The sequence below is a fragment of the Moschus berezovskii genome, chromosome 7, assembly GCF_049115385.1.
Source record: "Moschus berezovskii isolate FMDL1 chromosome 7, NW_MosBer_1.0, whole genome shotgun sequence".
Lineage (NCBI taxonomy): Eukaryota > Metazoa > Chordata > Mammalia > Artiodactyla > Moschidae > Moschus > Moschus berezovskii.
The window spans coordinates 67,613,384-67,626,132 of NC_142466.1; the positions used below are offsets into that span (position 1 = coordinate 67,613,384).

The window sequence follows — 12,749 nt, forward strand, 5'->3', positions numbered from 1 at the left end:
TTCGCTGAGCCTCAGTGACCGCATCTGTAAACCTCGGGAAATCGAGGCGTTCTTAGGACCCTCCCAACCCTGACATCCTCTGACTCGTCTCTTGGAGAACGCCGGCTGCCAGATTCCGCCGCAGAAGCGGACAGACAGCTAGCTGGGCCTTAACAAAGAGCGGGGTCTTGGGCAGGTTCCCGCCCCCAGCAGGTTTTGGAAAATCCTTGCGGCCGAGGGGCGGGGTTTCGCGCAGCAGCCAATCACCAAGGGCCCGGGCCACCGGGGCGGGGCCTCCGCGAGTTGCCGCGGCGGGCGGGCTGGGTCCGAGCATCAAGCGGCCCTGGAGCCCCAGGCCTGGACATGGCGACCGTCCGGGCCTCTCCGCGAGGCGCGCTGCTGCTTCTCCTGACGGTGGCTGGGGTCGCGGAGGTGGCAGGGGGCCTGGCTCCGGGCAGTGCGGGTGAGTAACTGCTGGAGCAGCGGTTCGGTGAGGTCCAGAGCGGTCGCCTCAGCGCTCCAAGATGGCGCGGAGCAGGGGGCGGGGGTGCCGGCGACCCCCAGACCCGGTCCAAGTCTGGTGACCCAGGGTCGGGAGGTCCCAGCAGGCGGCAGGAGGGACTGAGGAGGGACGAGCAGGACCCCTCTCCACCCTCCCTCTTTCTGCCCAGATGCCCTGAACTGGGAGCCGTGACCTAGGTTCGAGGCCTTCCTCTGTCACCCACCGAGCAGGAGCCCTCAGCTCAGCCCGCATCCCCTCCTCCGTCTCGGGTCTCTGTATGAAGAGCGCGAAATGCCTTCGTCCACGACCGTCGCGAGGGTGGGACGGGGTTTTGGAGGGGACGCCGCCTTACTGCCACCTTGGCCAGTTACTGTTGCTTGTTACTTGACCCTCGGTTCAGAAAGGCCGACCTCAGGCAGCGAGCACTTATGTGTCCTACCCCCTGACTGACTTCTGAAGTCTCAGGAAGAGGCTAGGTCCAAGTCTCCTAAATCCGATTCTGCTGCTGTTCACTGTGGGTATGCAGTGTGTCCAAGACAGCGCTGGGCTCTGGCAGGAGAGAAATTAGAAATCAGGGAACTCTCTCTGTGGGGGCTGAGTTGAGGAGAGTTTTGTTCTTGCTCTGGAGGAATTAGACCACGAGTGGATGAGAAGCTGTTCGGTGCTTACTGAGTGTCTCCCACGTGCTGGGTTTTGGGAATTGTTGCCAACTCCTGCCCTCCAGCAGCTTTAGCTAGGGGGTGGGGTGCCACAAGACAGGAGTGGCTCCAATTCCAGGCAGAAGTATCCACATGAAGCGATGAGGGCTGTGAGTGCACACAGGGAGAGAGATGATGTCCACTCAAGTTGGGAAGAAAATTGAGTGATGCCCCAGCTTCACTAGATATTAAAAGATAGCTGGGATTTATACATGCGAAAGTGGAGAAGTGCATTGCTCACAGGGAGACACACCTAGAAGGAGCAAAATCAGCCTCAACAGGTTTCAAGGTAGCTTACAGAGTTAAAGGATTTTGTTTAAGTCAAGAGTATTTAAAGAAAGGAAAGAATTGTCAGGAGCCTGGGGTTATATAGTTAATTATAATTGAATTCTAACAAAGCTGTCAATTAGACAAATCAAAGGAAAAGAAAGAATGCTGTGTATTTGGGGCTAAATCAGCTTACTTTCCTGGGCTCTATTTTTCTCTTTAAGTTAAAGAAATTGAATTAAAGCACTTTCAAAGTTTTGATTCATTAGAAAACTAGTTGCCTATTATCCCACAGCTGGTCAGCTCTGTGGGAAATAGTAGAGTAGAATATAGTTAAGAATATTTGAACAAATTTAGTTAACTTTTGGAGAAGGCAGTGGCACCCCACTCCAGTACTCTTGCCTGGAAAATCCCACGGATGGAGGAGCCTGGTAGGCTGCAGTCCATGGGGTCACTAAGAGTCGGACAGGATTGAGCGACTTCACTTTCACTTTTCATGCATTGGAGAAGGAAATGGCAACCCACTCCAGTGTTATAGCTGGAGAATCCCAGGGACGGGGGAGCCTGGTGGGCTGCCGTCTATGGGCTCGCACAGAGTTAGACATGACAGAAGTGAATTAGCAGTAGAATTAGCAGTTAGCTTTATTCTTTGTGCTTTAATATCCACATTTATTGTATATAAATATTCTCATAGATTTTTATTGTGATAATTGAGGTAATACATGCATATTAGCTGTTAAATAAGTTTGGGAAACACTGTACACTGTACCCCTCTTTTATAAATTCACAAACAGGTTAGGTTCACAATAGTTTGGTTAAGAAACTTGTTCCTGAGAGAATGGAGAAATGGGGAAATGACTGCTAATGAGTATGAGGTTTCTTTTCAGGGTGATAAAAATGTTTGAAATTGAAAAATAGCACAATTCTGTGAATATACTAAAAACAACTGAATGGTACACTTTAAAAGGATGAATTTTATAATGTGTTATTGTTAAAAGATAGACAGGGTCATATTAAAATTGCAAGTTTATTTGAGCAAAAATCTATTTGAATTTGGACAGTGTCAAATGGGAAGTAACAGGAACTCAGTAAGGACTTTTATATAAAAGGTGGAGATGAAGCAAGGAAATATTTGATTGGCTATAGCTTGAGCAGGTGTCTTATTTGGGAAAGCCCAGGTGACTGTTCCTGATTGATTGTCCTTAGGATTCTGATCTCTTAACCTTGGGGCATTATAGGCTTAAGTTTTGATTTACTTGGGTAGGCTACTAAGGAATTGATTCCAACTCAGTCTAGTGATCTCCTTGTTTTATTAATGTAACGTGACTTTTATATCAGTAAAATTGTTATGCAAAGAAAGAAAGAAACTTATTTGCTTAAAGAACCGTTTTTTCCTTCATAGCACCTCAATCCCAATTTAGGAAATTCTGGGCTAGCAGATTTCTGAAGGCTACCAGTTCAAAACGTCCATGACAACACAGAACTTGCATTGTTTGGTAAAAAAGGAAAACCCCCAAGTTTGATGTAAAAGTGAGAATTGTCTCTTGTCCTAAATTCTTAGGCATATATTGCCTGCTTCCTTACATAAAGGGCATTGAGTGATATAATGAACAAAGGCTTCTACTATGGATTTGTATAAAGTGTGGAAAGTGTTCCTCAATCCTAGACAAAAATTAAGAAAACAATATTAAATTGTTTTTCAATGAAGGCCTGACTTGTATTCCTGCTCAGTCTTTGTTCTCATCTCCTTACCCCATCCAGGGTTGGGTAATCCTGTCTCCTCTGGTATAAAGCATTTTACAAGTCTTATTTGTTCTGACTTGGAGATTTCATTCCAGTTGGAGGAGAGGGAAGGAATGATTTGACTTGCTAGTTATTATCTCTATGAAGTTTGCCCACACCCTGTACATTGGAGTAACGCCACACTTCCACGGTGTACTTTCTGGTCTCCTTGACCCCCAGCTCTCCTCCCCAGCACCTCTAGTGTTTCCTTTGAAGGATGGGCTGGAACCCTGTGCTGCAGTCTGAGAATCTGTGTGTCATGGCACCTGATACTAGCTCTGTTTCTATATAAGTTATTTTCTAATTGTACTAAAGAGAGAAAGATGTAACATTAAGGTCTAGGTTTCAATAAGTTGACATTTAAGAAATTATGTAATAGCCTAGGATCCTGAAAAAGAATGTAATGAATTTTAAGTTAGAAAAAGTGACCGCCTATCTGGAGGAATGTAATAAGAAACAGATTCTCTTTCCTTTCAAACAGAACTATCTTGGCCCACACTGTAAAAGGAGTGAGAAACCAGATAAAACAGTTTATTCTGGTATGCTACTAAAAGTTCCTGTCTTAGAGTCGTAGATTTAAACAATCTTTCATTTATCATACCTTTCACCCTTTGCCATTTTTTGAAGAAAGTAGAATGCTGTCAAATAGGTGGTTCTTATATATTATAAATGTGGTTTTTTAAAACAGCAAAATAGATACTATAAGAGTTTATTCAAAAAAATTTGCATGCTTATTTGTATGTTAGGCACTGTTTTAGGTTCAGGATTACTGCTTTCAAGGGGCTTAGATTTCTAGTAGAGGGGGAATTGACTGTTGTTCAGTAACTAAGTCATGTCCAACTCTTTGCGACCCCATGGACTGGAGCTTCCCTGTCTTTCCCTATCTCCTGGAGTTTGCTCAGATTCATGTTGATTGAGTCGGTGATGGACAATAAACAGATAAATAAAATAATTTCTAGTAGTGATAAATATGCTGTGAAGGAAACTAGAGGGTAGCATAAAGAATTGTGTGAGTAGTGAGGAGTAGTTCTTTACATAATGATGTCAAGAAAAGCTTCTTTGAGAGGGTAAAGTTCCGAACTGAAGTCTAAAGACCAAAGGTGCTGTCCTTAGGAAAGATCATGGTGGGGACCAGAAAGTGCACAGGCCCTGAAGCAAGATGAAACTGAAGGTCAGTATGGTTGCAACATAGTGAGCAGGTGAATTAGCCAGGGCTAGGAGAGTCAGAAAACAGTAGAATGGGAAAGACTAGAGATCTCTTCAGGGAAATTAGAGATTCCAAGGGAACATTTCATGCAAAGATGGGCACAATAAAAGACAGAAATGGTTTGGACCTAATAGAAGCAGAAGATATTAAGAAGAGGTAGCAAGAATACACAGAAGAACTATGACCCAGATAACCACAATGGTGTGATCACTGGGCTAGAGCCACATCCTGGAATGTGAAGTCAAGTGGGCCTTAGGAAGCATCACTTCAAAAAAAACTAGTAGAGGTGATGGAATTCCAGTTGAGCTATTTCAAATCCTAAAAGATGATGCTGTGAAAGTGCAGCACTCAATATGCCAGTGAATTTGGGAAACTCAGCAGTGGCCACAGGCCTGGAAAAGGTCAGTTTTCATTCCAATCCCAAAGAAAGGCAATGCCAAAGAATGTTCAAACTACCACACAATTGAACTCATCTCACACGCTTGCAAAGTAATGTTCAAAATTCTCCAAGCCAGCCTTCAATAGTACAAGAACCATGAACTTCCAGATATTCAAGCTGGTTTTAGAAAAGGCAGAGGAGCCAGAGATCAAATTGCCAACATCCATTGGATCGTCGAAAAAGTGAGAGAGTTCCAGAAAAACATTTACTTCTACTTTATTGACTATGCCAAAGCCTTTGACTGTGTGGATCACAATAAACTCTGGAAAATTCTGAAAGAGATGGGAATACCAGACCAACTGACCTGCCTCCAGAGAAATCTGTATGCAGGTCAAGAAGCAACAGTTAGAACTGAACACAGAACAACAGACTAGTTCCAAATCAGGAAAGGAGTACATCAAGGCTGTATATTGTCACCCTGCTTATTTAACTTATATGCAGAGTTCATCATACGAAATACCAAGGCTAGATGAAGTACAAGCTGGAATCAAGATTGCCGGGAGAAATATCAATAACCTGAGATATGCAGATGACACCACCCTTATGGCAGAAAGTGAAGAACAAAAGAGCCTCTTGTTGAAAGCGAAAGAGAGCGAAAAAGTTGGCTTAAAACTCAACATTCAGAAAAGTAAGATCATGGCATCCAATCACATCAATTCATGGTAAATAGATGGGGAAACAATGGAAACAGTGACAGACTTTATTTTGGGGGGCTCCAAAATCACTGCAGATGGTGATTGCAGCCATGAAATTAAAAGATGCTTGCTCCTTGGCAGAAAAGCTATGACCAACCTAGATAGCACATTAAAAAGCAGAGATGTTACTTTGCTGACAAAGGTCCGTCTAGTCAAAGCTATGGTTTTGCCAGTGGTCATGTATGGATTTGAGAGTTGCACTATAAAGAAAGCTGAGCGCTGAAGAACTGATACTTTTGAACTGTATTGTTGGAGAAGACTCTTGAGAGTCCCTTGGACAGCACAGAGATCCAACCAGTCAATCCTAAAGGAAATCAGTCCTGAATATTCATTGGAAGGACTTATGCTGAAGCTGAAACTCCAATACTTTGGCCACCTGATGCGAAGAACTGACTCATTGGAAAAGACCCCAATGCTGGAAAAGATTGAAGGCAGGAGGGGAAGGGGACGACAGAGGATGGGATGGTTAGATGGCATCACCAACTTGATGAACATAAGTCTGAGCAAGCTCCGGGAGTTGGTGATGGACAGGGAAGCCTGGCATGCTGCAGTCCATGGGGTTGCAAAGAGTCTGACACAACTGAGCAGCAACTGAACTGAACTGAACTCAGTCGGACAGAGCTGACTAGATTTCTAGATTTTCACCTTGAGCAACTTAGTGGAAAATGTTGCTATTTACTGAGGTCAAGATGATGGGGAGAAGTAAATTGGAGGTTTGGCAGGTGAGTCAGGAAGAGAATCAAAATTTCTGTTTTCATATATGTTTAAGGTGGATATTAGGAATAACTCCCCTTGGTCCATTGCTTACTAAATTAAATGTCATACCTGTAAGTATTCCATTCAGCAAATATTCGTTGAGGGGTTAATAGTGCCAGACACTGTGACAAGCATTAGGTAGATAATGTGGTAAACAAAAACAGACGTGGTCTCTGCTTTCATGGGGTTTATGGTTTAGTGAGAATATAAGATATTAAAATCACCAAAAAGTATGTAATATCTGCATTACTAGTATTGTGTAGTTATATTAGTACATATCCATTTATATTCTAAATCTGAATATATTTGAGGAAAAATCGTATGATTTAGTCAAATATGTAGTACATAATGTAGAGAACATAACTCACATGTAGAAGACTTCAAGAAAAGTGTAATAAGTAATAAGAGAAACATTTTGACCATGGAATATATCAATGGGAGCCAGACACAAATACTTTGAGATCCCTCGTTTTATAGATGGGAATAGATGGCATAGAATGGAGAAGGGAATTATCCGAGAATACTGGCTATTAGCGTCTGTGGGGTGGGGGTAGATCTGAGGAGTCATTTGCTTAGTTGTTTCATATGGATATATGATAGTGTGTTTAGGGTCTTTTGACTCCCAAAAGAACAGAAACTAAGGTAGCTCAGGAGTAGGGAGCTAGCTAGATGGCATCTAACAGGGAACATGGAAATCCAAGGAAATTGAGCACAACCTCGGGGACTGCTGTGGGAGCTGGAAAGCTGCCAGGAACCAAGACTACTTTTAGAGACAGTCTCCCTCTGTCTCTCATAGCTTGTCTCTGTACATCTCTTGCCTTTCCCATTCTCCACCACCAGCTTCCTCTTCTTGCTCATGGTTTCTCTACACCGTAAAACTTCCTCAGCTCCAGCTCATCTGGACCTGATATCTGTAGAGCCCACCACCCTCTGAGTATGTACCTCTGTGCCTGTGCATATGGTTGGGTCCAGCCTATCTTTTGACCTGGGTCAATAACTCTTAACGATGTTTGCTAAATTATGGCTTGGTCACCATAGGAAATGTGGTATGACAGTGGTACAGTGGGAGAAATAAACTTTTTGTACATTTTTTTCTGATTAAAAATACATTGCATAAGTAAGAAATTATTTATTAACCAGTGAATAAGAAAATTTTTTGAGCTGAGCACTGTGCTAAATTGTGTACAAGAAGTTCCCATTCAGTCTGGAAATACCATTAGTTCACACATGAAATTATTAGAGTTAAGTGTTAAAGTTTTCAGTTCTGACTGGAATAGTAGGACATTAACCAAAAAAACAACATGGCCTGGAGTTGTTAGAGAAGAAAGCCTTACTTAGAATTGAGATGGGGCTTAATTTTAAGCCTTGAAAGATGTTTGGGATTTATGTCAGCTGGAAAGAGGGCACTAAGCATTACAAGCAGAAGGCTGTGTTCAAGGTAATATTATATAAATATAGGCTTTCCTTGTTAGAAAATAATAGAAGATCAGGGAAGGGGAGTTAAGAAGAAGACTTAAGAAAATTTAGGACTGAAATAGCAGGAAGCCATTGTGGACCCTTGATTAAAAGAGTGACATCATGGAAAGTAATTTAAAAAGTTAATCTGGCAGTCATATTGATAACAGAAGAGAATGAACCTAATTGGCAATTGTAGCATTACAGTTTGAGGCAAGCAATGGAGGATATCTGTAACTTGTAAATGAGTCAAGAAAAAGCTGCAGTATTGAATCCAGGTAGTGGGTATATAGATAATCATTTTACTCTTTGGCTCTTTCTTGGCTGATGATATATTTTATGTATATACATGGGCTCATATCCATCTTCCAAGGGATAAATGTGACAATTGTAAAAATGCATTTATAAGTTAAAGTTGCAGTTGTCATTTAAATGTTTTTAAGGGATGGTCAATTTCCAGGCTGTTTTGGAAATAAAAATTTGTAAATAAGATAAGATTTTTTAAATTAACATACCTTTTTTATTTGGAATGATCTTTTTGCAGTATCAGCTCAGATTTAGTTTATTCCCTTTCAGTAGTGCAGGATATATATATTCTATTTTAGTAATTCTCTAAAAATACATTAATTAGAAAGAATCTTTATTTTCTTTAGAAAAGAAAACAATACTGGCTTTTCATTAACCAAATTGAGGTTTTGGGAGGCTTCTGTAGCAAAATCTCTTTTAACTTCAAATATCCTATAATTCTATGAATATTTTAGTTTTAGATTAGGGTGTGTAATTGTTTTTTTAAATGCTAGTTGGTCTCAGAAGTTGCATTTTTCCCTTGTGGCTGGAGCATGTGCTTCCCGCTTACTTGCCTGTCTTTAGTAGGCGCATGGTCCAAACCAGCAGTCAACCCTTGATGTTTCTAATTACTGGGTAATTCTTCTCAAATATTTCTAGGTTGCACTAATACCCTCTTAAACCCAATATACATGGCTTTTAGTAATCAATTTTGGGTTTTTATTAATTTTATATTTTCAGAGTTTTGAAATAAGAGTACAAAATATGACACTCATCCTTATGTCTTTAATAAGGATGATATCTGTGCTATTTATTTTCATCCTGTCAATATCAAGGGTTATTTTGAACTAATTTACCTTTATCTGTTCAATTCCATTTTATGAAAATAACCAGAGTTTTAAACTATTCTTGAAGAACCAGAAATTAGGTTAGAATCAAATTATAAAAACAAAGCATTTCTAGAATTCACTGTCTTCTTTTGTATAAAACATTAGGCCTTGGAGAGTTTTTTGTACTCTTAATAGTTGAATGACCCAATTAATCCATTTTAAAAGCTCTGAAAAGACAAAGACCTTTAATTGCCACATTAATTGCATTTGAATCCTTTGCCCTCATTCTTAATGAAGGCATATGACTTAATGTCTATTTGTAGACATTTCTTTAAAAGTATGCAGTGTTTAAGAGTCTAGTAAGTTTTTGTTGTTTCAAAGAAAGAAAAATGTGTACAAATATAATGATAACTAAGGTTAAAAATAAAGTGGAAAACGTGATGTAGTATAGGTCTCCTAGCCTGTTCTAGGAGGGTGGCAGTTCCTCTCAAGAGAGGAAATGTGTTATTACAGAGGAATGCTTGGTTAGGAGTGGGGAGGGCATTACTACTAGAAGACATCAGGCTGCTCTCTAATCCCATTTTGTCAGAAATCTCAGAAGGCTTTTGGAAAGACTAGAAAGAAATATGTCAAAAATGTCAATACACGTTTTGACAGGACAGTGGGAATATTAGATCATTTTTCTTCTTTTCCAGATTTTGGGATTTCTTAATGAAAAAGTGAATCATTTTAAAAATTTAATTTGGGGGTCACCCCACAATAAATTTGACCTTCACCATTAAATAGGAAAAAATAAACCTTTATATTTTAAAAAAATCTTTCATTGTTATTGGAGTTTTAATTGTGACATATTTCATGTTTCTGTTCTAAATAGACCTTTGCTCCAAGAAACTTTTTTTTCCAAAAATTCCTAAGCCCAAGTCAGATTCTTGCCTGCCTTTTACTTTTTGCTAAGCCTGTGCTTATGGGGATCATGTATTATCCTGAGTTATCTTTGCTCTCCATCAGCTGGATTTTCTGCCCTCATGTGACCTTTGTGTTGGAAGATAGTAGAAAGTGGCAACAACTTGAGCACTTCAAAAGATCACATGATGTCACACAGAAGATTCCCCCCCACACACCTTTCTTTTCTTGCCTGTCTTCTTCATTCTAATGAGGCTGGGGACATTACAGGATCTTAGAAGGGAGGGGGTTCAGCATGGTGTGGCATGGCAGGAAAGAGAGGGGTGTTGTGAGAAAGTCTCATTAGTGATTGGGCCCATCCTTGAAAATAACACTTCTAAGAAGGTAGCTATAGCCTATAAACAAGGAATTTTTTTAATTTCTGAAACTTAATGGAATTTCTATATGCTGAAAATGGCAACTCACTCCAGTATTCTTGCCTGGAAAATCCCATGGATGGAGGAGCCTGACAGTCTGCAGTCCATAGGGTTGCAAAGAGTCAGATATGACTGAGTGACTTCACTTTCACTTTTTCAGAATTTTTAAGTCAAATGTTAAAACTTTAAGACACCTTTTTCCATATAGCATTAGAAAACCTGCCCCACGATAGTGTTTTATGAAACTAAACTGTAGCAATATGTTAGTAATATCATATGCCCTGTTATTGTTTTATGGGGGAACAATATCAGTTTTGAGCTTAAAAGGATGTTGGTAAGATCTAAAGAGAACCTTTTTTATTCATTCATTTCTTCCCAATAGCAATCTTACCTTCAATCAAAAAAGCTCTGGTGTCATCTATTTTATATATTGAAATTATATAGATTTCATTTAAAGAGATTGATATATATGTGTCTGTATATATATACATGCACATGTATGTAGGCATTGTATTGGATCTAGCTGCCTGAAATGCGATATTTTCATGTCCTTGTCACTTTTGATTTAGCACTCTATAAACAGCCGCTTATCAATTCAGCGTTATCTTTTTTCCCAGTTAGCTTCATTCTAGAATAATGACATGCCCCTGCTGATTATCTATATCACTAATTTATTAATTTTTCTTGGCCCATAATGTTGCTTGGCAACATTTTTCCTTTTCTGTGATGTTTCTCAAATTGGCATGCTGAGTGGCATGAGAAAAATATCTTGTGCTCTGAGAAATCTGTCTACTTAGATCCCTTTTAGGAGAATAATGATGCATGTTAATATATTAAAGGTTTCATAAAGTCCAGTAAAGAATTCTCTTTAAAGGGAACCTCTTACTACTGTTGGTGAGAATGTAAGTTGGTACAGCCACTATGGAGAACAGTATGGTGGTTCCTTAAAAAACTAAAACTAGAGCTATCATATCACTCTGCAATCCCTCTCAGGGACATATATCCAGAGAAAAACATGGCCTGAAAAGATACATGCACCCCAGTGTTCAAGGCAGCACTGTTTACAATAGCGAAGACATGGAAAGAATTTAAATGTCCATTGACAGAGGACTGGATAAAGAAGATGTGGGGGGTGTGTGTGTGTGTGTATGTATATATATATATATATACATACACACACATATATATGTATACATTGGAATATTACTCAGCCATTAAAAAGAATGGAATAAGGCCATTTGCAGCAACATGGGTGAACCTGGAGACTGTCATACTAGTGAAGTAAGTCAAAGAAGGAAAAATATATGACATCCCTTATATGTGGAATCTAAAAAGAAATGATACAAATGAATTTACTTACAAATCAGAGACTCACAGACTTAGAAAACGAACTTATGTTTGGGGGTTGTGTGAAGGGATAGTTAAGGACTTTGGGAAGTTATGTACACCCTGCTATATTTAAAATGGATAACCAACAAAAATCGATTGCTTAGCACATGGAACTCTGCCCAGTGTTATGTGCCAGCCTGGATGGGAGCAGGGTGTGGGAGAGAACGGATACATGCATGTATATGACTGAGTCCCTTTACTGTTTACCTGAAACTGTCACAACATTATTGATTAGCTATTCAGTTCAGTTCAGTCGCTCAGTCATGTCTGACTCTTTGTGACTTCATGGACTGCAGCATGCCAGGCTTCCCTGTCCATCACCAACTCCCAGAGCTTCCTCAGACTCATGTCCATTGAGTTGGTGATGCCATCCAACCGTCTCTTCCTCTGTCATCCTCTTCTCCTCCTGCCTTCAATCTTTCCCAGCATCAAGGTCTTTTCCAATGAGTCAGTTCTTTGCATCAGGTGGCCAAAGTATAGGAGTTTCAGCTTCAGCATTAGTTCTTCCAATGAATATTCAGGGTTGATTTCGTTTAGAATTGACTAGTTTGATCTCCTTGCAGTCCAAGGGACTCTCATTCTTCTCCAACAGCACAGTTCAAAAGCATCAATTCTTCAGCGCTCAGCTTTTTTTATAGTCCAACTCTCATATCCATATATGACTACTGGAAAAACCATAGCTTTGACTAGACGGACTTTTGTTGGCAAAGTAACGTCTCTGCTTTTTAATGTGCTGTCTAGGTTGGTCATAGCTTTTCTGTCAAGGAATAAGTGTCTTTTAATTTCATGACTGCAGTCACCATCTGCAGTGATTTTGGAGCGCCCCAAAATAAAGTCTGTCACTGTTTCCATTGTCCCCATCTATTTGCCATGAATTGATGAGACTGGATGCCATCATCTTAGTTTTCAGAATGTTGAGTTTTAAGCCAACTTTTTCACTCTTCTCTTTCATCAAGAGGGTGTTTAGTTCTTCTTTGCTTTCTGCCATAACGGTGGTATCATTTGTGTATCTAAGATTATTGATATTTCTCCCAGCAATCTTGATTCCAGCTTGTGCTTCATCCAGCCCAGCATTTCTCACGATGTACTTTGCATAAAAGTTAAATAAGCAGGGTGACAGTATACAGCCTTGACATACTCCTTTCC

The 12,749-nt window shown here is 40.1% G+C and overlaps 1 protein-coding gene across 7 annotated transcripts in view; it reads left to right on the forward strand.

Moving 5' to 3' along the window:
• Positions 1-285: 285 nt before the first annotated feature.
• The window catches only part of RECK (reversion inducing cysteine rich protein with kazal motifs), a 97,129-nt gene continuing 84,665 nt past the window's right edge, over positions 286-12,749 (forward strand). For all 7 annotated transcript variants that reach the window (XM_055427043.2, XM_055427045.2, XM_055427047.2 and 4 more), the window contains exon 1: positions 286-442. In XM_055427043.2, coding sequence (XP_055283018.1) covers positions 343-442 — 100 coding nt within the window. In that variant the 5' untranslated portion in view covers positions 286-342. The remainder of the gene's footprint in view (positions 443-12,749) is intronic.